We start from the raw sequence: 24,990 nt of genomic DNA, 5'->3' as shown, positions 1-24,990 counted from the left end.
ATTCCTACTGCTTGAAGGGAGAGCTGTTACAAATACTTCAAGCAACAGTTTGTTAATTTTGGATGCGATCCTACAGCGCACCAACATTTTTCTCATACTTTTAAACCTAACCATATAGTGAAGATGCCCCATGAAGTTTCAAAAAGAACAAATCAGAGCATAGAATTTTTGGGGTCCTTAGAGGAACATTTTCTTTCAAACATGAATGTGCATAACACAGAGTGTTTCTTTCTTCCTCCTTTTACAAACTAAAGGAGCAAACTATTTTTTTTCCTTCTTCTTTTTTATTTTTTTGTGCTGTCAAAAAATACGGGAATAACTGTGCTCTACATGAGGAAAAGCAAGGCTGCCTTGCTTTAAACCTTGAGGAAGATAGGCTGTGCCTTACAGACCCTAGATATAGCTCTTGCTCTGGCTGCCTAGTAAATTGAAATATGACAGTACAAAAAAGAAGAGATGAGAAATTGGAGTGTTATGAGTAAGGCCAGAAGGCAAGACTTCTCAGGGATATAATATAGAACTGGCATCAAAAGATTGAATTGGGCAGAGGACAATGTCATAGTCCTGCAGATATACTGAGCAGCAAGATATGTTAGATGGGGTCAAAGAGGGGCAGGATCATTGGGGATTGCCCTGGGGGAATACACAGAGTTAAACAGTTGTCTTCCATGAACAAAATTACTCCTTATCTGCTCCCTGGAAAGGATGCTTTGTCTTTCAGCAGTGTAATTCCATCCCAGCTCATTTTCCCAGAGGATGACTGAACTGTTACTGGGAAATGGCTTAGCTATTGGTATTCGGCTAGTTGTCTGGGAGGCTGGGGGCAGGTAGAGAAGAAAACTGGGTGGGTTTATGGTATCTCATACAGTGGTTTATCAGGTACTCCTGCAGCTGCCCTCCCTTCTCCACCTTCTAGATTATAAATGTTGTGTTTCCACTGAGTCCTTTGCCAGGACCATTTTTTCTACCCTTTTCAGTGCTTGTGTAGCAACAGCTTCTTACTGTAACAGCTGATCATTGGCTGGTCTCTGCCTGCTTATTTTTTCAATGTTTCTGCAAAGAGTGATCTTTCATAATTAACAGGAGGGGAGCTCAAGTGCAGAACTCATCTCTAGTTGGACAGGCAATTTTGTGGCTAAGCAGGTAGTTGAATGAGGATTTCTAGGATTAAGGTGACTTCCTAATTTACTGGCCATAAATCTAAAGCCATACTTTGTTAGCAGTGAAAGTTTCAAGGATTTCAAACTGAATCTTATGCCATTATTTTTCCACAATATATGATACACTGCAACAGTCTTCTTTACCTTCCTTCCCCTGAAATATTAAGATTTTGCTCATTGAGTCCAAGTCCACAGACATCTACTTGATCCAAGGTGACTTTTAAAGACTTGTGCAAAACAACACAGGCAAGAAAGAAAAGAGGAATGTTCAGTTTACTCTTAAAATTATTTACAATACAGCAGCAGCTAAAGAATATGGTTATGGCAGAAAAAAACCCAAGGATGTTTTCTCTTGGAAAGCCTCAGACTAAAAAATTAAGGCAGAACAGGTCAACTGAGAGATGCATACATTAGGTACATTTCCTATCTTGCCTTAATAATGTTGTATTCTGAATGCAGCAGCACACACCAGTCAAACATGACCATTAAACATATTCAGGAGAAAATACAAATATGAGAAGTATACCATGACATCCTGTAGAAAAGACACACAGGAAAAACAGAAGGTAAACCCAAGGGCAGAAATATGCTGCATAAAACATAGTTGATATAAAACAGAGTTCAGAGAGGTGAGAGAACTGCTTTAAGCAAAAACTAAAAGAAAAAAATCACCCAAACAACTCCTTCCTCCCTATGCTGCCAGATTTATGGTTTCTGCTATTGAAACCTAAGGCAGTCAAAATAACCAAATTTTGATGTTTCCTAAGATCTAGCTAGACCAGATGTAATATAGCTCTCAAATCAAAGATCTGCCAGGGAACAACAAATACACGAAGCTGATAGTTAACAAAGTCCTTTGCAGGGTGAGTTGACCTGGTATGTTACTGTGAAAAAAACCCAAAGCAATGGAAATACCAACATAATTTGTATTCAAAGAGAATAGTGTGCTCAAGGATACCACAGGAACTTGGGATTACATTATAACAATCTTTCCACCTCTCTTTTTGTTCCTAAAACTTTGTATTTGGCTTTATTTTTTGGCACCGATGGCATTATCTTTTGTCCACAAATTTCACATTTTAGGTTTCAACCTCTGACTGGGAAAACAACTTTTTACAGTCATGCTATTTAGCATCAGTTTTCAGTTGTATGGCATCATTAAAAGAGTATTTTTAAACAGGATGTATCTAATAAAAACATTAACCAAACAGTGAAAATAGAAGCTTTAAAATGAGTTAAAAGTACATGAACAAGTAAGAAAACAAAAGACTAGCTAATATTTCACACTCAGACATCTAAAGCTAATCCCCTGAAATAAAGGCTGAATTTGGATATATAGATATTATCATTAGAACAATCTTAACCCCGGTTTTCATCAATAGGAGGTTGCCTCAGAAAACTCCAGAGGTTACTCTTCCTAAGCTACAAAGTAAGCAAAAACTACAGCGACAAAACAGAGATTTCCTGCGGCCATCTTTTCTATTTTCTCAGCCCCTCTTGTCTGTATTAATCATGTTAGTTAGGATAAATTTCCTACTTCCACCATATCAATCATTTTGAGTTACCTGAAGAAACTGCAGAGCAGCTAGAGAATGCTGTGTCAATGTACATACTTGACTAAAAATGAGGTACTTCCTCAGGAGGAATGATGGGATTTTGGAAAACTGGTGAAAGCTATGCCAAAACTTAAAAAGGAGAGTATTAAACACAGGTTACCTGGGCACCTACTCTAAAAGCAGCTTCCACTTGAGCTTTGAGGATGTTGCACTTCAAATGGTCAGGTACAGATGAAGGTGACACAGGGGCATGAAGAGTCTTTTCTGGTACCTTCTTTTCTTCAGGCTGTATTTATTAAAAAAGCAGTGACACACATTAGAAAGATAAAACATAAAATTATCAAAAGTTAAATTTTCACTTGTAATAACTTGATTCAGCAATGCTGGCTAAAATTTCCATATTCATACCCTGATAGATACATCTTAGAAGATTTCAAAATACTTAATGACTTGGTACTGTGTTCAAGACAAGAATAGCCCCAGGGAAGCCTGAGTAATAGAAGCAAGAAAATGATGTGGAATGAAGATATATTCAAAAAGCCCAGCCAGGCCCTGGAGCGGTTGCTTAAACCTGTGATCACACTGAGGAAACAAAAGATTGTCTCAAAATATCCCACAGAAAGCAGAAGAGCAAACAGCACAACTATAGTGAATGCTGGCTTTTTACACCACTCTTAAAATGCAAAGCTTTGCCAGTTTAACCAGAGAAATGTGAAGGAATCTCCACTTAATTGCAAGACAAGCAAAATCTCCTTCATCTGAAGGAAAAGAAAAATCAAGGAATTTTAAACATCACTGTTTCCACTTGATATCAATCCTTTGCCTACACAGTGATCTGAATTAGACATTTTGGCCTCAGGACAGCTAGTGTAGTGCCCTGGTCAAACATGACCTAAAGGTTTCGTGCCTTGAACAAACCATATCCAGCAGAAGTGCCACGTTAACAAACTTCCCGTGCAGAAAAGGATAACAAAAAGAAAGAAAATGTAATACTAATGTATCAACAAAGAGATTATGATGAGACCAGGATTGTAAACATGAACTCTTAAACAGTCAAATTGTAATATGTCACATATTTTTAGAGAATAATTGGGCAATAGCACAGCAGCCATTGCAAACTTCTCTGGAAGTGACATCTGAATTACAGATGAGCAACAGCCTATACTGTGCATTCATTTTCCACACTCATGGCTGAGAAGGGTGAGTGGTTGTATACACCCAGACAGAGCAGATATGTAATGCTAATGCTGTCATTCAGATTTTAGCCAAAACAGGTACAGTGCATCAGTACACCAGGTCCAGTGATCCCTGAGGTTCACCACTCTCAAGTATTTAAGACAGAACCAATCATTTTTTGCCACTGAAATTACCATATGATTAGCCCTTTAACTTCAAAATCTGTCTCCTTTATCCTTCCTTCTGCCCTCCCTCATGGCATCCCACTGCCTGATGGTAACTACAGTCTTACTGAGTCTTTTCTCAGGTCCTTGAGCAAGCACAGACAAATGAGAATATCAAGACTTGGGGGACACTTTCTGCAAGTGGAGCAAGTCACAAAAGCAGTTGTGTTGCCTGAGGAAACTGTTCAGCAAACACTGGGGAGGGAAAGAGCCAGATCCTAGCAGAACTCTGTTGAGACCGCAAGATATTTATGTGTAAGCAAAGTTGGTCTAGCAGCCCTCTTCATCCAAAATGCCATAGCTGCCAGGTATGATTTTGAACAACTGTCTGTTTAAAGACTGCTCATCATGAGATTTTTTTTCTTGCCAAATTTCTAATAATTCTCGCATGTTTATTTGTCAAGTTACATTTACTTTTAACTTTTGGAGGAAGATATATTTGGACTTCCCATTCTCCCCAGTCTCCTCCTAAGGGAAAAAGAAAATACATAAAATGAAAAGTGGCAGTGTCTAGCTAGAGCAACTCATGGAACTGTAGTCATCTATTCAATCTTGAATATAATAGCAGTTAGGCAAGTATGTGAAAAAAAACCCCACCAAACCACCAAACACAAACATTAACTATTTGATTGCCAGTGGTGTCTTTTCTGGGATATTCATGAAGCTGAGAAGTGGAGATAATCAAAAGGACAAAATTACTTGTAAAGAAACCACAGCTTTTATTTCACCGATATTCTTGGTAGACAAAGTGAACACGTTTTAAGAGGGCTGTTATTACTGCCAACTTTCATGTGTGTTGATTTCTAACAGCAGAAAAAAACAACACACTAAGCAGTGATATTTCTAAAGGTCATGCCAAATCCCACCTTTGTTTTGGTTTTAACACTGTATACTAATTAAACAACTTTTCAGTCAAGCAAAATAAAACAATTATATTTTACTTGCTACAGCAAGACAATCAAGGCTTGTTTAGGAGAAAAGCTTGTTTCATAACAAGAAATGTTCCCAAGTCCCATCGTTCAGTTATTCAGATGGGTATAGGTATTTTTCAGTTCTCCTGTTCTTCTTCCACTTTTCCCACATTGACCAAGAGGAAAATAAAAGCTGCCAGGGCTGCCCTATGGTGAGGAATCCTCAAAAGATCTAAATCTCCTGCTGCATTCAGTATTGTGCAGATGACTTCATTTAACGGAGATCCCCAGTGTGAGAGCTGATGTGCAAGTCTCACACTGAGATTCTTGAGAGGTCCAAATACTGATGGTGGCTGACCTAGCTGGAAGAGAAAGCTGCTGTTAGAAGCCAGTCCTGGGTACTCAGTTCTGCTTTAGTCCTTGTTTGGCTGACACTTCAAGAGTTTCACCTTCAAGCAAGCAGCACTTGCTTTGCTTGCACTGCCACAGGAACAGCAGCACCTTTAGTGACTGGTCACACATGAAGAGCAGGCATTGCTGCAATTGCTGCTCAGCCTCGTCCTGCTCAGCAGCTGCTGAGCCTACAGCCAAAGGCCACCACATCCCCCTGTTCCTGTGGAAATGTCGACTGCACACAAACCACACATGGGGCTTGGGAGTGCTCAGCCTGACTCAGGCCTTCTTTAGCTTCTGAAAGTATGTCAGAGGCTTCTTTGCCAGCCTGCCTCTAGCAGCGACAGTCGTTCCTGCTGCAGAGCAGCAAATCCTGAATCATTGCTGAATTCGCTCTCCCACTGCTGATTAGCTGAGACTATTACACACAGAGTCAGTGGCACTGTGGATCCAGACGAAAAGTAAACTTTAATCACAGAACAAAGCCATACCTCCTTATTGCAGACTATTAGCACTTCTAAGCATCTACGTAAGTTCCTATTTTTCCTTAATGCCACTAATCTTTACACACAAGCTCATTCATCCCCCAATTTAACTCCTAAAGTATAACTGTCATAAAAAATGCAAAAGAAAATATTTCAGGGCTACAAAAGCACATGCAGAATCTTCTGTGGTTCATTTTACTAGTGTATAAGAAAATCAAAGATCTAAAACCTTTCTGCATTAGGAATCTCCACATACTATCGCTACAAGAATGAAAGCTGTATTCTACTTTATTTTGCTGTATAATAAAGAAAATCTTTTATTTCCAGAATCCTCACTGCTCTCAGCATAAGGACAGCAGCTAGGTATTCATCTGTTGAGCCAAGTTGCCAGTTATTAACATTTTGTTTTAATTTATAAACTCAGAGTATTCTATTTGGATATGATTAGAATGCTAAACATGGTAGGATGCTAATGAAACTTCTTATTTTATCACTTTTTATGATGAAATTCAAAAGAATCTTAGATGCTCCTTTCAAGTGAAAATCCTAGAGTCAAACTTGCATTTGAAAGAGATAATATTCTTGCTTAGAATTGCAATTTAAACTTCTCCTAAAAGGTTTAGAAATGAAGAAAAAAACCCATTAGGATACCTGATAACACTTCAGTCTTCCATGTCCAATTCTGCTGATTTCAATAATAGCAATGAGTTTACATTTTTTTCACTGTTAATGCAGAATATTATTTTTCCATAGAAGGAGAACACTGGAGAATTGCATTTAAATGAAAAAAAGTCAAACAAGTTCAGATATATACACATATAAAATTGAAGGCATTTTTTTCTTTTTGTAACTGAGGTCTTACATTTGCTTTTTCTTCTCCCAAACATTTACTTTAAATTCAATAACATTTGCTGATACTAGAACTGAAGACAGATTTGTAGAGTGTTAGATAATGATGACACTGACTTTGGTTGTAAAGCTAAGTGAATATTCAGCACACATACAGAATATAAAAAATAGTTGCATGAAACACAGCAATACCACTCCTGTACATAACATTTCCAAGCTCTGCTTTAAAAGGTTCATGCTTTGTTCCACATCAAACTTTGTACCAAGAGTAAGATTCATGATCTTGTACCTCTGTGAATTTATTGATAGCCTCTTCTTAGCCAAACAGCATGTTTAAAACATGTATTTGACAGGAGTTAATAGAAGAATAGAATTAATATTTTCTTTAGGAATGTAGGTCTATTTTTGTCACAAGTTATCCCTTCTAGTGGGAGGTAAAATTTTAACAAAGACAACAAAAGTATATAGGTTCTGAAAGCCCATTAGCTAAGTGAGGTTTCCTGGGACTCAACTACATCTGCAAATGTGCATGGAAATCTACAGACTCTTTTGCCCCTTTTTCACCAGGGAATTTATTGCTTTTAACCATGTGACAGCTAACACCAATTACGAACAGATACCACAATGATAAGACCTGTACAATTATGTGTTATTCTTATTTGAGGCAAAGTTTACAAGCAGAAATTGCATCTTCTTTATTAGAAAAAAAGTGCAACTGAAAAACAAACAAACAAACAAACTGCTCATTAAATTGTCAGACACAGAATATTTTCCTCAGGTTAGCTATTAGTTGGTCTAATGAAAGATATAACCCCTAATAAATCTTGTTGTGCTTATATTCTCGGAGAAAACCTCTAATTCTTGGTATCAAATTTATTTTATAAAATGCTATTGCTCAGTATTACTAAATCCTACCTCTGTCACTGCAAGCTTCATGATAGTCTTAGCAGACCATGGTAGCCGTGTTTCCTGGGATATACCCTCTGATCCGTGTTTCACACAGAAGGGTCTCAGGTACATCAACAAGTTGAGTTCGTTTTGTGGATTTTATTAAACTACAAATTATTTCTGGAACCCCAGTGGCTTTGGGCATTGCTGCTATGCAGGGAGCTGTTATCACTTGGAAGCAGGCAATCTGTGTAACAAGGCAGTCCTAAAAGACAGTTTTGCCCTGCTAACAAAATGCCATAAGTTCTGAGCAGTTTGCAAAGATGTTGAGGCTCATCAAGCTGGTTCTCTCTGAACCTTTCTCAATCTTTCTGCAGCTTTGTCCTACTAAGTTCAGCTGTAGCAGCAATAATTTTACATAGAAAACAATAACACCAGTATTCTTTGTAGAATAAGGTATTTATGACTCTAACACAGACATGTAGTTTAAAGACTGATATGAAAACAGGGGCCTTGAGAAGGGAAGATATAGGACACAGTGTAGAAGAGCACTGATATGGAGTGATAGTGCAAAGGGCACAGTCTGGCACTGGGGACCCATGGCTATAAACAGCTCACCATTGGCCAGTTAAAATGCAGACCTGAACCTGGACAAAATTGGGTTTAGGGGCAATAAAGAAAGTGAAGATATAATATATAGCATATATATGTGAAAGCTACCACTTACAGTAAATTTGGGTATAATGCAAAGATGTAGATCAATTAAGAAAGGACAAGATGTAAGGGCTTATTTGAAAACATACAAAAGGACCCAAAGTATATTGTAGAGTGAGGAGAAAGAAGAAAACATGAACATGGCTGGATAGAACACTGGAACAGGCTGCCCAGGGAAGTGGTTGAGTCACCATCCCTGGAGGTATTTAAAAGACCTATAGATGTGGCAGTCAGGGGCAAGGTTTAGTGCTGGACTTGGCACTGCTGGCTTAACAGTTGGACATGATGGTTTGAAAGGTCTTTTCCAATCTAAATGATTCCATGATTCTATGACCATCATAATTTCCCCTCTGAACCCACCAGAATGAAATCACCAATCTTAGGACCCAGAGGTGTAGGGAAAGGGTGAGCATAACACCAGGAAAAGAGGTAGAAACAATTTGAAATGCATTATTATTCATTCTTTTTATGCAATAATTACAGCTGGGCTAGTAATTACTAGACTCCCAAGATTTCAAAAATGCTAACAATACATTCTTGGCCTTATATTATATCCACACACACACACAAAGCAACGGGGGATGGGAGAACATTTTTCTAATGAAAGGCTCCCAAGAAGAAAATCAGAAATACATTCACAGCTACAACACTTAGGATTGTCTGTCTTGGAGATTAAGGAGTCTGCTAGTACCAAAGGGCATGAAACACAAGTTGAAACAGACTTTCATCATTCAGTAGGTGGACAGACACGTACACCATACCAAACAGCTCTGGAAAAGAGGTTGGACACATCCATTCATCATTCCCATGAGACGAAGTTTGCTGTAGCAGACAATCAAATTAATTAACTGCAGAATCTAATTTACCCAATTTCTTGCTAATTCTCCTATGGGTCGATTATTAAGCCTGACAAATTCTAGCCTGAAAGCACTTTGCTTGAAAAAAATAACAATTAGCAACAGGAAGGGGGGGAGTGAAAACTAGGACTCCACAACAGATGTGGATATGGTTGCTTTTTTTAAAAAATCAGAAATAGAGTAAATTAAACAGCTTTGTAAAAGCTTCACTGGTTTTATTTAAGCATAATATTTTGGAGGATGCAAGAGTAGGGCACAAAAAGCACTTAGTAGACCAGAAATCAATGGAGTGGTGCAGAAAAGGAGTTAATTCTTCATTTTTTTGCCAGAAACTAGATATGTTGAACACTGATTAAAATCTGTTTGCAGCTGGACTGAGTAGCTACTTAACTACCCTAGCCAAAGGAACTTTAAAGGCACCACTTTCTGTCAAAAATTCTTGTCACAGTTTGTTCAATCCAGTCTAACCTGCCTTGTTGCCTTTCTGCTGGGCAGTGCTCTATGGCATTTCAGCCCAGGGTTAGCCCAATATTTGCAGCATGTCCCTCTCTTTCACTGGAGAAGTCATCTGATGAAGCAACTCCAGGCTCTGCTCAGAGCTCAGAGACCTGGTTTGTTTGTTTTAGTTTTATGAGCTCTGTGTACACCAGGATCTAGGTCAGACAATGGTGCTTGAAGAAACCACAAGCCAAAGGCCAAAAGAACTTCAGAACAATTTGTTGGTCACAACCCATAAACTGTAATGTAAGGGCTGGATGACTGAAACACTTTCCAGTGGTGACTCTGGGCCAGTTTCAAGAGTATGTACAATTTTCAGATTGCTAAAACCAGTAATTTTAATAAATTTTGGAGGATTGGCCTCTTTTGCATTCACATGGTAGCTGCTGTTCATGGGAATGCTGCCCAGTTCTTAAACCCAAACCCTCTATGACTGCCAGGGGAGGGTTTTCATTAGACAGCCCATGTCTCTAGCCTTGCCTTCTGCTGAGCATCTGCCAGAAACAGAAGCATTTAGCAGCTCTTGGTGCTCATTACAAGACTTTTTCATCAGCTAAACTTTGACTGATGGCAGACTCATCACAGCAGACACAGGCTGCATTTACTGTGCAGCTGCATTTATTGTGAAGCTCTGACTTGTTATGATACTGGGTTGTGCTAATTAGTCCTTAAATAAATAATCCATCTGACTGTGGACAAGATTCTAGAGCTGTCAGGACAAGCCAAAGAAAACCTTTAGTTATAGAAGAGCTGAGTCCTCCCTCCACAGACCCGCAGTGAATACGAACGAGCAAGAGGAGCAGAGATCAGGCAGAAGTTGCAGGTACAATATTTGGATTACTTGCACACTGTGGTGCAATACAGGACCAAAGTGTTTTAAGCTTTTGGTTTAAGAAAGAAGACAACGTAAATCTACTCATTTTGAAATCACAGGGGGGCCATTAAGGTCACATCTTTGAATCTTTTCTGCAACACCGGTCAGATTGGTTTACCCAATTCTGCACTGTGGTCAGTGGGGAGGGAGTTCTCTCACTTCACTTTGGCCCTTTAAATATGGCAAACTCAGCCAGCAGCGAGCTCAATAGTGTAGGACAGTCCTTTAAAGCATGTTTTGGACATTGCACCTGAGCAAATGTTCTCTGCTGGGGTTCAGATAGAGTATCAGTAATCACATCTGAACTGCACGAGTCCTCTCACAAGACCCGGGTGTTCATTGGATGAGTCTTGAGATGGAGAATTTTCCTTTGGCAAACTATATCAGTGCTTAAAAAGCTTTGCCTATGAAAAGCTGTACTTATTACCAGATGAGAATTTCTAGAAGATGAACTTGAGAAATGTACATAGGAATAAAAGGTGACTTCTTTCCCCTTTCACCCCAGTTTGTTGACTTTATGATTTATCTTTCTAATTCCCACTTGAGCTAGACAAAATTAGAACTTCTCAGAGGTGAAAACCAAATAGATTTGGGAGAAAGTCCAAAATATTCCATCTTCCTCTGTTCATTGAGAAATCTCCAAAAATCATGACACAGGTCATTACCTCATGACTACATTAATAAGGCATAAGGACTGCAGTCCATATCTGAACTACACCACAATCCTATGACAAACACTGAACATGGTTCAAGGAAATCTTAATGATAGTAAATCCACTGTGTTATGGAATAAATTCAATTAATTGTAATGTTGAAAAAAAATTCCAATATTAAAGTTTCTCATTAGAAGCACCCGGCTCAATGATTTTTAGCCTTGACTTCCATCTCCTAGAATCTCTCATCCAGAGAAGAGAAAGATTCTGCTATAGAGATATATAGTCCCTTTGTGCTTGTATTTTTTTGTACACTTGGTCATGTCTCCTTGGATTTTGATTTCCCTAACACTTTTTGAAGTAATATCAATAACAAAAGATTGTTTGTAAAACCAAGGTAAAGTAATTTAGTTGAGTTCTTCCTTGAGCTGACAAAAAACTCTCAAAACACCACTTTTCTTTTAACAGAGTCACTGGGGGCCCAGATCCACCTCTTTTGAAGACAGTGGCAATGTTCTCATTGACTTCACAGGGTCCAGCTCAAGACCTGTGTGGTTGCAAACCAGAGATCCTGGTCCAGGTTCAAATCAAGGAATCCCACAGTTGAGGGACAGTGCATTTAGCCTCACATGGATACAAGGAGCCACCGACTTGCTGATCTCTGGCAGAAACAGCAGGACATGGCTGTTTGGCCACCCCTGCAAAAACTGTCTCATAAAACACCCACTAACATCAGATGCCAGGGGGAGTTTATGGCATAACACGGACTCCTCATGTAGAAAAACAAGATTTTTTTTATCACTTAAAGTGTTGTTATTTTTTTACAGCTCTGGGCTGCCTAGATGACTAACTCTTCACAACTAAACTAAAACTATATCATAACGTTTTTGCAGCAGCTTCTGAAATTTTATAAGGCAAAGCTGATTGAAATGCTAAATCTAAAAACCAAATCCCAGCCCCATAAGAAGATGGTGAGAGGTGATTAAAAAGCAAGCCAGTTGAAGATGAATATTGATTTGAATTGGAGGTGAAAAAGCAAAAGCTTTTGAATATGAAGTGACAAAGGTGCTCTGGCATGTATATGTAAAAGTATATGCTATACCTTGTTCATGCTGACGTGCAGGGCTGGCCATGGTCCAACTACCTTCACATTCTCCGTTTCTATTTTCTTCAGATGAGAAGTTTCATCATAAAGAAGGGGAAGTCCTGAGCTCAGTTCTAAAAGGATGCCCAAAAGAAAGAAAGAAAAAAACACCATCTGAAGGGAGGCTACAGAAGAACTGCAGAGCAAGACACTCAACTGCATTTGAAGAGACAACGGTCGGCAAAGCATCTTCTCTGTAAGACCCTTTAAAATGTTTCATAATTATGCCTGTTGGGTCATTTTGTCTTTTTCTATTTAGCAAACAATTCCTCCCCCTCCTCCTTCTCACCCATCCTTTCATTGCAGCAGAGCATTTGCCAGCTTTGGGCTAGATATTTCTCCTTACCTCCCCACCGCCTCTACCTCCTCTATATTCTAAAACTTGGTTGACACCAGAGGGATTATTTATGCAGCCAAGGTGCCACTCTCAAAACATGTGATGTGTAAAGAGATCAGAGTATAGCTTTTGGCTTCTCTCAGACATCTTTATTTATATGCCAGCCTCTTTAAGACTGTTGTCAGGAATTTGCTGTGCTTTGTCAACAGAGATTTTGAGCAAGCCACTGACACAGAAAGTAAAGGGAAAAGACTTTTTCAGACAGCCCTGAAAGGTCTCCATCATCGTCTTGGGGGTGGTGTGGCATATATAAACATTTTTGCAAGTACTCTGAGAAAAATAAACTTCGTCATGTGATGATTTAACAAATCTCTGTGTCCTCTCCTATTTCTTTTAGCCATGGATTCTAGATAATAACAGTTGGGAACAATCCAGTTCTGTGGAGTCTGATTCAAAGCCTACTGAAATCAATAAAAACCTTGCACTGACTGCAGTTTGGTTTGGATCAGGTTCTTAAGCTGTCCTAAGAATATTAAATATTACTCACTCAAGATCTAACTCTACAGCTGTTTAAATATACATTAAGGGCTTTGCTGACTATCGACAAATTGCTAAAACCAGCTTGTAGGGATATAAGCAAAAAGCTGGTTTTGGCATTCATGAAACATTATCAGACCCTGAGGTAATAATATCCTAGAAAGGGTTACAATATCAGCATTGACCTCCTCTTGGTGGTCTCTCATCACAGGTTAGTGTTGCCAGAGTTCAGCATTTCTCACATCACAGCTGCTTCTGTGCATATGAGACTGTGAAACTGCCTGATACCCTGGGAATAAATTACCACAGCCATAAAATCAGACATGATGATGGGGAGTTTTTTGAAGAAAGACAATCATTCTACTTTCATCCTAAGAAAGAAAATAAAGTCGGGGGAAAGTGCCTTATTTAAATTATTCAAGTTTGCTATTATTTAAAACTGATTTTTAAGCTGGGGTGGGTTTTTTTGGTTGTTTAAAGGGAGAGCTCTGGAAGACAAGCAGGCCAGTTTAGGCTTTTTACTCAACTTCAAAAACAAACAAAACAAAAGGCAAAAAACTCAATTCCTACAAAAGGCATAAATTTCTTGAGTCAGCATTAAGTCTTGGCAAACCCTAGTTTTCATTCCAAGAAAGGATCTGGCAGCACCGTAGTTTTTCTAAGCACTGTTTTCAGCCTGAAACTCCGTCTGTGTTAGACCATTCTCTGCTCAGGGTTATGCAAGGTCTTTTGCAGTGAGCTGCTCAGGAATAAAGGGTGCGCCTTTTTTTTTTTTTTTTTTTTTTTTTTTTTTTTTTTTTTTTTTTTTACTGATAACCTGCAAGCTCAGCCCACAGTTCAAGAGGCAACCTGGGTCCCCTCCTCCCATTCCTCGTTTTCTGTCATAAAAATTCTGTGAGCTGCACTGCATACATGTTGGCATCTGCTCCCAGTGATGGCCCCAGCTGCTGCCGGTGAATCTGCACATGTGCACCTGGTAATCCATGCACGATCTTGCCATGCCAGTTAGGCTCAGGAAGTGGCTCACCCTCTCTTTCCTGTAAGGCCAACTGCTGTTGCAGAGAGTGGGACTGGGGTTCTGGGATATGCTGGGGGAAGGTGTGCTGCACCACAAGATGTGATCTGTGTTCATTAGCTTTGAGGTAAAGAGTGGTTTCGCAAGTAGAAGAATCAGGCCGAATGCAGGAAAACATCTTCTGCTGAGCCGCCTTCATAAACACACACATCAGATTTGTTTCACTGAATTTCACTTCCTCCAGTAATTGAAGCAGACAAATTACTTGGAATGTGAAAAATCAGGCAGGTCTGGCCCGGGTTTGTTTTCTGTTTGTTTCTGTAACAAAGTTCTGTGCTATGTGTTTGCTGGGAAACAAGAACTAGTATTTAAAGGAACCCTGGATGGGCACGTTGTTGTTTCCCTTTCTCCTGCCCATGTCCCAGTAATTGCACTGGAATTTTGGCATTTCTCAGAATAGATGTAAGTGGAAGAAAGGCAGATTCTTTCTCCCTCTCTCAGCCTGATGGTGGGTACATATCAGTGGGTCACTCCATGTTCCACTTCAGATGAATTCAAAACCATCTCAGAGCTCAGTGATGAGCCTAGTCCATAGCAACTGGAACAAGTCACAAAACACCTGTGGTCCCACAGAAAAGCACAAGGTAGGTTAAGTGCTGGTGTCACCTCTGTCAGCCTTATGGGGAAGTTTCTGCTAGGGTAGCATATTTGCCCCATGAGACCTTTTTGCTCTTCAGGCATTTCCACTTGAGATATTTTGGTCACAAGCTCCCTCTTTCCTGAGAGCGTCCCCAGTTTAGTGACCACTTACTTCCTAGAAACACTTTCCCAGCACAGGCCTTTCCACACAGCCTGGAGCCAGACATCAGTCCCCCATGTCCTCACGTTCCTGAGGCAGACTGCTGATAGTGTTTCCTCTCTGCCTGATTTTTTCTTGTCCCACACACTGTGCCATGTCCCCGATAAATGGCCAATGGCCAGCACGCTCCTAACCATTTCAGTACATGCAATGTGAACCTTTCCCACAGGCTCTCTACAAGAGTTCAGCCAGCTGAAATAGCCTGAGCAGCATTTTAATGAAACCATTAAAAACAAACCAGCCCTCGTCCCCTGAGCACCAACCTTGAAAAGGCACTTAGACCCGTCACCCCAAGCTGCAAATGAGTAAATCTGATTCAGTTTTAAGGGGAGTGCTCCTACCCAGACTGCCACTGCTCTCAGAGCATAAACATTCCAGATATAATCATGGACTGGCTTCTCAAGGGAAATCAGCTTTGCACCTCCAGCTGGATGCACCAGCACGTGCCTCAGAGGATCAGCAATAGGTTGCAGTGGGGCAGCATGGCAGCATTAAGACAACCAGCACATGGCATGCACAGCTGCCTAAATAGCTCAGCTGGGAGCTGCACCACAGCCTCCCCTTGGAGGTGTCCCATCCCTTTCCACTCCCTTAAAGAAACTGGAAATTGGCATTCAGTGCTACTGGCATTGCGCAGGAACCAGCACTGATTCTCTTCTTCTGCATCAAATAGTTAGTGTTGACCAGTCTTCAGCAGACAAAGTGAAAAGAAAGGTAAATCTGTCTCCAGCAACAGGCACCATACACGCCTTGGCTTCTCAAGTCCCCTTCAGAGCATGGCAGCTGCCAGACAGGCCAGGGAGCTGCTCCCCACCACCAGGGCCAGGTTTGGGGGAGAGGGCTCACTCTCCCCATGTCCAGGGGAGGACACGGAGCCTCCTGGGCCCCTGTTTCATCTCACAGGTAACACTCACTGGGCACAAAGAGAACTGCTCCTGATATTTGCCCTTGTGCTCTTACAGGCTTTTTCTAAGGTTATTTCTGCAATAAGGAGAAGCAGGAAAGATGTGTGACCTGAGAGGAGACAGAGTGCTGGAATAAACACCCTGTGCTGTGTGGTTTTTGCTGTTTTTTCAGTTACCTCCTGTCCTGCAGGTGGACCCATGGCAGGGCTGTGGGGATCTGGAGACCAGCAGCAGTGCTGGGGCTGGAGCTGGGGCACCGGGAGTCTGATGCGGAGCTGTGGGCTGGATGGGGGGAGCCCTGAGGAGGGGGCTGGGGGAAGCAGGGCCAGCAGTGCCCTCTGGGTCAGGACACTCAGCAGCCGCATAGTTGGCTCTGAATGAATTTCCTGGCATGCTTTAGCTCTAATTTGGGAAAGGAAAATATGGGCTGGCACACCCCCCAGAAAGGTCACCGCCTCCCACTGTGCCAGGCTGGCAGCCGGGAGAGGTTTTCCAGCACAGCCCTGCCAGCATGCCCCCACACCTGCGCCAGCCCGGCACCCAGGGTGGCCCTGGGACTGATAGGGCAGGCCCCGCAGGTGCAGGCCCAGGGGAGCCGCGCCCCAAACCCCACAGCGGGACAGCCTGCGCCCCCCTCCTGCATGGTGCCGGCCGCTGCAGGGCAGGGATGAGACACAAATACCTGTCAGTGGCACAGGAGCATCCAGCAGCCTGCTCTAAGTCTAAAAGGCTGTGCCAGGCAGGGGTGGCCATGCTCCACGTCAGCCCCATGTGCTTCCCAGCATGAAGGTACACTGGAGTGCAGTGTACAGTCAGTGGAAAACAACACATCTTCTGAAGATTCCATCTATGGGAGTCAGCTTCATTAAAAGCCCCAGCAAGCAAGTCATATTGCTGCATAGGATTCCTTCCTTAAATGTCTACAACGCTTTCCATTTTATTTCTTGAGCTTCTCTCCTAAAAACTATTGCACTCTCCTGGGGAAAGAAAATTAAAGAGAATGTTTCTGATCTTCTGAAACAAAGTCTGATTAAAGTTCTAGTCCAGACAGATGTCTGTGCAATACTGCTGAGGTGGGACAGCTTACAGTCAGGGTCACCTAGTACAGTCCAAGACCCTGGTTTCAGGAATTTGAAAATTGTCAGATTAACTGACCAGGGTGAAAGATTCCATAATGGATAGCAATCTCAGAGTCATTTACAGTTATGAAGGCAAAAACTGTGCAAGGGAAGAACTCATCGTTTCCTACAGACATGGAATATAATAGATCATGTCTTGTTTTGCCCATCATCTGACATTCTTATACATCTTCAGCATCTGACACATTGCAGAGTGCAGAGATTGTAAATCTGGAGAGCAGGAAGTAGGACTGCTCAATGACAAGGATGTTTCTCTTCCAGTTCCTATGTAAACCTACAAATATTTGGCCAAGCTCCATACCCTTAAAAATCCCTGTACACGTTCAGCAGCAGAGACTTCGACGCAAACTCCCCAAGACTGCATCAGGAATGGATAGGCTTCTCTCCTCATTGCTTTCTACAAGCCAAGAATTTCTCCACTAAGGAAGCAAGAATATTCCAGTCTTGGTAGCTAAAGCTTTTAATTGTTCCAGCTACCCAAACTGAGAGCAAGATGCTGTATGTCCAGTGCTCCAAAATTTCTGCTGCCTGTGCCCAGATATGAAAACAAGATCCAAACAATGAGGGCTGAGGGCCAGCTGGACAGATCAGCAAAAGAAAATAGCAGATGAGAGTAGGTTTTTGAAACTATACAAACAAACAGTAACAACAAAAAAGGAGGCTGTGCCAAGTGGTTAGAGAGTCAGTATCTGTGACTAATGGGGTATTTGTTCAGCTATGGAACACCCACCTAACACCAAATCCCACAACCCTGTAGAAAACCAAGGAAATTGCAAATCTTGTCTCATTTGCACATGCTACAAAGCTAGCAAATAATAACAGGAAGCACATTCTTCAAGGAGGAAAACCAAAATCCACAGTTTTCCTTTCCTTTGCTTCCTTCCTTTGCTTCCAAGACAAACCTGAAAGCAGCACAGTCACTGATAAAACAATCACTGCAGTGGACTTACTGGTTGGGTTTGGAACTGCAGAAACAATGTCCTTGCTTTCTGGAGCAAGGGCACCATAATTGGCGTGGTGGTGGTGATGCCGATGGTGGTGGTGGTGCCTTGCAGCCATTTTTGTGGTATATGGAGTTCCACCATTCTCCTCGATGTTGAATGGATGCAGATCGCTGTTGTTCAACGGATAGCTACAAAATAAATTCAGTTCAAATTAGAGCAGTAAACCATAGCACCAATTGTACTTTTGAAGAGACAGAGTGAAAACTTTCTTGGGAAAAAATGCACAGATTTTTCGTAAATAAAAATTTTAATGAGGTATATCGAAATCTTTACAGTTTTCCATCTCTGCAAGATTTATCTCATGAGGAAAAAGGATGCCTCTGCTTGTTGGTATGACTTCAAGATCAGAACTATTTTTGATTTTACACACTACACAATCTCTGCTAGAATCTTTTCTGGGATAGGAAAGTCATCAAGCAGAAAACAATAACTCCTAGGAAGTGAAATTGTCCAAAGAGCAGACCAAGGAACAGTCTCAGAGTTAAAACTACATTCCTGAGAATGCTCAGGTCTCTAAATTTATGGTGCAAAATAGCTATATAAAAACCCTCTGATTCAGGGAAAAAATTGAGAAACAAAACATTTTACAGATAACAACGTACAAAATAGCACTTGGTCAAAAAGGAATTGTACCTGCGCTGGTACAACTAGTTTGGGTTTTTGGGGGAGGCATTTAGTTATGAGATTAACTATCGTCAGTCTGCAATAGCTGGCAAACGGGGACACATTGACATTTTAACTCATCATCTCTGAGAGGTGACAAATGACACTGCTGCTTTTCTTCATTAGCTTTAACTGATGCTGTTTCAGTTTATTGTTTGAAATTATGATGACTTTCCAGAAGTGATATTTTCTCTCCATTCCAGCAACCAAACAAGATTGAGGTAATTCTACAGAGATAATGCAAATTACTTGAATGTGTGTTCCTCAGAGGAGTGGTTAAAATTTTTGTAAGGTTTTAACTTATTCTATAGTAGTGCATTAGACAGTAGTTGCAGTAAATCAATTCATTTCAACAAAAGATGAATCCCCTGCCTATTTGAAATATGCTAAAGAAATTATATCTTCAGCTGCATGGGTTTTCAGTTTGCTTTTATTAATAACAGCAGCCAAAAACCTGACAACATGAAATGAAGGCAAACCGAATAATTAAAGGAACAATGAGTAAATTATACCTAAGATACTCGCTACATATGTTCTCTGCAGATTACTTAGTGATTCAAAGCAAAATTAACCAGTCATCTGCAAATAAACACATCTGTATCATTTCCAAAGTTATACTGAAACACACAGCTTGGTACATCATTAATAACCACTGTCTTCTTGGTAACAACTTCAGACAACATGAGGTTTCTGAATGGGCTCTAATTGAATCATGCTTTTATGCTGGTTACTTTTTGAAAGCAGAAGGCGGGGAGGGGTATGTTGTGTATATTAATCTTGGCAGGTTCCTGGCATGAGGCAACCACTGCCAATAAAGGTCCTTCTGATGCCTTTTTTGCTTTAAGGAAACAATACAAATAGATGTCTGATCCACAGGGGACAGCTTTTGTGAGCTCAGATAACCCAGGTCTGGTCTGTCTTTTCAAATAGCACTATATCTTCACTGCTATAATCAAATCAAGCAAGTGTATACAAGGGGGAAATGGTACAGCCTAATGAGATTGCACACTAATTGCAGCAGCTCTCCTGTATGTTCCCTTCAAGGGCCTTGGATTGGTGTGACATTTTTTGACTGAGGATAGGTGGTTTTGGTCACATGGTTAAAACTCTGCTGGGAAATAAGTTTGGGGCTGGAGCCTCATCTTTTTTTTTCCCATCTGATTCAATTTTTTTTTCAAGAGACAAAACCCTATGTGTGGGAGTTTCATTTCACCCACTGGCAGGCTGGTTTAACGGATTTTTAATTGGTCTTTCCAAAATTAATCACACCAAATTGTTTCAGGACTCCTCATACTGCTATGGGCCCAAGGTATCTTCCATGCTGAAATGAAAAGGACCTGAGCAACCGAACGAGCAAACTGAACTGACCTCTGGCATGAAGGCAAATGTGCACCAAATTCTCTAGATGTATTTCTTGATTGTCCAGGGAGGAGAGTAGCCGTAAAATGTAAAATGCAGGGGACCTTTACATCAAAGAAGTAAAGAGGTATCCCAGCAAAGCTGATGCTCAGCTATGCACTGAAATCCTTGAGGACTCAGGTCACAGAGCTCCAGACGGGGTGTCACTACCCAGGCAGCACACTCCAATGTGAAATCCCATGTTCAAACTGCCTGCCCATGCAAAAGCTGTACTCTTCCAGGGCTGACAGCAACTGACAGATGTCAAGGCAAACTCATCTTAGGTTCTGCCAACTCTTGCACTTCTGTGCATTTGAGGTTGGACATCTGCACAGATACCCTCACTACCAAGGAGTTACTAAACAATCAGAAACAACAGGCCTTGCAGGAGTCCCAAAGCCTGAAAACTGGAAAAGCTGACAGTACCCAAACAAAAATATCATAAATAATACAAATCCTTTTTCTGTGTACTCTCTCATATATATTTTAGAGGCATATTAGGTATCTTACTGTAGCTTCTACAAGGTGACATCATTATTATTATATCACATCTTTTTCATTTTTCTGTTCTTCCACTGTCTTAAATATAGAGGCTTGACACTTTTCCACTCAATGCATCCTTTTGTTGCTAGCTTTGCTTTCTATTGGTTGCTTCTGCCTGGTTTACCTGAATAGAAAATATGCTCATGTATCATTCCCAATCTGTGGGTGTAAATAAATCACTACTTTTAGTGAACCAACTTTTTGACCATATTCTAAAGTATTCATACTCCTGACCTCCAGGAATTCACACTTGCTCCCCAGACATCAAGTAATGCTCTCAGACTATGTGCATTATGTGGACAGGCTGTAGTTTTCATCCTTTCCTATGTACCAGCCTTCTGGCCATCTTATTATGGCAATGTCACACCTTCAGTTTACTTTTTAAACATCAATTGGCTGTCATGCAGGTTTTCTCTTTCTCTGCTGTTATTTACCCGTGTGGCTTTCTCAACAAGCTCCAGCTGTTTCCTATACAGACAGCTCCTGTCCTTCAAGGAAAATGAGGCAGGGCCCTACAGGCAAGTGTGCAAAGAGAGCAAACATTTCTTTCTTCTTTTTCCCTCATTCAGGAAAAAACACTCCTGAGGATTCAGTTTCTGGAGGCTGAACCTTCAAAAAAGGCACTCAGTGTTCGCAAGAAGGTTAGTACTGCCTTTACCCTCAAATTCACATTAGTTACTTCCTTCTGACCAAAAAGGCAGCACATTGAGGAACAAGGCAAATAACACCTATCACTAATTTCCTTTTTTATTTTACAATTTTCATTTACATTACTAGTCCATCTCAGTTTTATGGTCCTCACACTTTACCCAAAAAGCTATTTTCAGTTGACATTCTTAGATTTCATGTGCTCCAGTCACCCACTGCTTTACGAAACTATGCAGTGTACAATTTACACACACAACAACAGTGTTAAGAGGACACAGGAAAATGGGGAGAAGAAAAATTTTTGAAAGCCTTCTAAACCAAAGTACGTGGGCCAGTGTTACCTTAACTGAACCTCCAACATCATCACTAGCAGAGACTCCATGACCCTCCTGTGCAATCAATTTCAGCGTCTCAGCATGTCTACACTTATTTGTCTATTTTGTCTCCTTTACTGCAATTTAAGCCACTATTTTATCTCCCATCCATCACAGACACAGTGAGAAGGTTATTTCTTGCTACAGAAGCCTGTGTTTTTGAAAACGGCCCTTTACATCTCCACTTAGGATCTGAAGAGCTCTGAATTCCTCAGTTGCCCCTCACAGGTTGCACATTCCCAACAGCTCTGTGACATCTTGCCATCCCTGTCCACCCAGCTGCCCCCTGCTCTGCTTCCAACACGTGGTGCTAAGAACTGGACACCCCATTCCAGGTGAGGCCTTGCAGACATGTTTCAAAGAGGAAGGGTTGCTTCCCATGTCCTATGGGACCTACTCCTGTTTATACACTGGAACATGACATTTTTCTACATAGCCTGGGATTGTTGATTCACGTTTAACTGGTGATCCTCAAGAACATCAGATCCTTTCCTAAACTGGCCAGGTTTCCAGCCCCACAATCTCAGCTGTGACACATTACTCCTACCTAACAGCATAAAAATTCCTCCTGGGCTGTGTCCTAATATTTCTGATGTACTAAGATCAATACCTGATCAGGACTTTTCTCTCATCCATGACAGGCCCGGTATGCAAGGACTCCCATTATGTTGTAATCCATGAGTGAGAAGGGTTTTTTTTAAAAAACATAACTGCCTCTTCATGCCATCCTCCCAGCTGCCATCCTCAGCCTCCTATAGAACATAACTGTGTAACCCTGCAGAAACATCTTCCACCTGTGTCCCAGAGCAGGCTTACTCCTGCACCCTGCCCATGTCCCTCTTTCCCCACTCTTCCTCTAGGCATCTTCCACCTGTCTGAAGTTACACTTGGAGAGCAAATGGTGGGCCTTTCTTCTCTCCTTGCCATGGAGAGGCTGTTGGGGCAATAGCAGAAAGCAGGCTCAAACTATCGTGCCCTGTGGCTACTCTAAGAGTTTAGACCTTCCCTACTATAACTGAACAGTGGTTTTAAAAAAATCCCAGGCTTCTAAGTCTGGTTGTGATAAGTAACCTTCAACAATTACCACACCTACCTCTATTTGCTTTGAACATTCCTCCTGCACCAAACCACCGCAATTTTCCAGTATTTAAAAAACCTCAAACTTTCCACAAACATCTTTAGAACTGCTCTCAATCCACCCTCATCTTTAGCTCAGAACAAGCTTGCTGGTGATTTGCACAGGTTTTGGCATCAAAAATTCACACTGCTGGCATTGTACTGAATGTGCTGGGAGATGTATCACCCATCGCCGTATCATTACAATACCTTCTCTCCAACATCAAAATGGGCTTAAGATGTGCCCCCAGATGGCAGCCAGGGGAAGTGTTGCAGTGCCTATTAATATTTATGTGTATTAATGTGTATGTAATAGAAGCAGCCATTGCATTTCCAACTGCAGTGTGGCAGTCCAGGGTAGGAGACTTAACAGCTATGATAAGCCAAACATCCGTTTTTGGGTTTAGTATCTCCCTTTATTGGGAGGAAGGAGGGTAGACTCTGGGTTAATTCCCTGCCCATGATTCAAAAGCAGTTAAAAAAAACCAAAACCAACAAATAAACCAAAATGAACTTTTAGCTAAACTTCCTTTAATCATATTTAGAATCTCACATATCACTTGCTTCACTAAAGCATGGCAAGTGGCACAGAGAGAAGGAATTTTGCATTCTCTGAAAATGTCCCTGTGGAGAGGAAAGAAGAGGAATTGAGAGGATAGGAAGAAGGCAGTACATATGAGTATCACTTGATGGCCAGGGCTATTGGACTGAAGCAAAAGACTTGACCCAGCATTACATGAGAAGGGAACACGACCACAGCAAGATGACTGCAATAACGAGAGAGTAAACTTTCATTTTGCAGCCAAGGACTGGGGCATATAAAAACAACGAGTATTCCTAAGTAAAGGAAAACTGGGATCACTAAAACCAAACCCATGTAGGTTTTTTTTTTCCCTGCGCCATGTAACCAAGATCTCTCTGCTGGCCAGAACTGGCTTCCTGAGCTGTGTGAAGTGTAACTAAAGCTAGCAGTGCAGTTACACTTCCATACTCTGCTCTGACACCAGGACATCACAACTGGCCCATTTGCTTCCTTCAGGGAAAGCATGGAAAATTGTGTTCCTTCCTTTCCCTGCTGCCAAGGACGATCCACAGTCCCCATCAACTCCTGCGGACACCTTAGAAAGCAGAGCAGGCAGCCAGCAGCTTCTCCCAGACAACCTTGAAATTAAAGAGAAAATTGTAATAGGGAAAATATATATATATATATATATATATATATATATATATATATATATAAATGGTGATGGAAGCCTGCTGTAGGATACAAGATGCTGAACTAAGTTTTGAAGCAAGACTAATCTGGAATTCTCCACAAGAATAAAGCCTGCAGCAAAGCATGTTCTAATAATATACCGAGGAACAAATCTTGACTCGATAAAGACATTGTCCTCATAGATTTCACCTTATCTGCATAAAGATCATTAAAAAATACTGTCTTGCAAAACTGTCATGCAAAATATGCCCACTGGGAAACTAAGCTTGCTTTTCTCCATTTACAAATGCTTTTAATTAACACTAACAATAGCTAATGATATTTAATCACCTGTCAAAAAAATTCATTGTCCCAGATGTCCTTGTAGATGGGAAAACTCTGAAAAGCAGACATAAAATTTTCTAAGACCAACAAGATCCTTCCTCAAGTCTGCTGCCTTCCCTTTCAGACAGAGGCAATGTATTCTTGTCTTTAGGAAATAAAACAACTTGGGGTGTCTAAACCAAGCAAGCTAGCTCAGATTAAAACAGGAGCAAAGCCAAGCAAGGAAATGTGGCCTCTGAAGTAGGCTGCAGCTGATCTCAGATTGCTAGCCATGGTGCAGCTTTTCCCACCACTTAACCCATTAAATAACTCAGGTCCTGTGAGCTAAGTGCATCCCTGTCTCATCTCTACTGAGCTCAGTATCACATTGCTGCCAAAGGATGCAGAGAGAAGCAGGCACAGGCCTGAGGCTTAGCTAAGAGAGGAGAACACAAGAAATCACAGGACGCGACAGAAGTTGCTGGACATAAAAGATAAAGGCAGATGCAACTAAAAATGCTATAGAACATGCCCAGATGGATTGCTGGAAT

General features: G+C 41.1%; 1 protein-coding gene across 1 annotated transcript in view; it reads right to left on the bottom strand.

Moving 5' to 3' along the window:
• EPB41L4B (erythrocyte membrane protein band 4.1 like 4B) overlaps window positions 1–24,990 on the bottom strand; it is a 165,949-nt gene that overhangs the window by 51,213 nt on the left and 89,746 nt on the right. The window contains exons 16-18 of the mRNA XM_066185305.1: window positions 18,125–18,306; window positions 12,341–12,456; window positions 2,877–3,002 (exon numbers count right to left, since the gene is read on the bottom strand). Of these exons, the coding sequence (XP_066041402.1) occupies window positions 2,877–3,002; window positions 12,341–12,456; window positions 18,125–18,306 (424 nt within the window). The remainder of the gene's footprint in view (window positions 1–2,876; window positions 3,003–12,340; window positions 12,457–18,124; window positions 18,307–24,990) is intronic.

Source organism: Chamaea fasciata, unplaced genomic scaffold, assembly GCF_029207755.1.
Source record: "Chamaea fasciata isolate MVZ Bird 193981 ecotype frontalis unplaced genomic scaffold, bChaFas1.0.hap1 SCAF_1, whole genome shotgun sequence".
NCBI lineage: Eukaryota > Metazoa > Chordata > Aves > Passeriformes > Sylviidae > Chamaea > Chamaea fasciata.
Note: the sequence above shows the minus strand (reverse complement) of the source record. Positions and strands in the feature narration are given on the sequence as shown.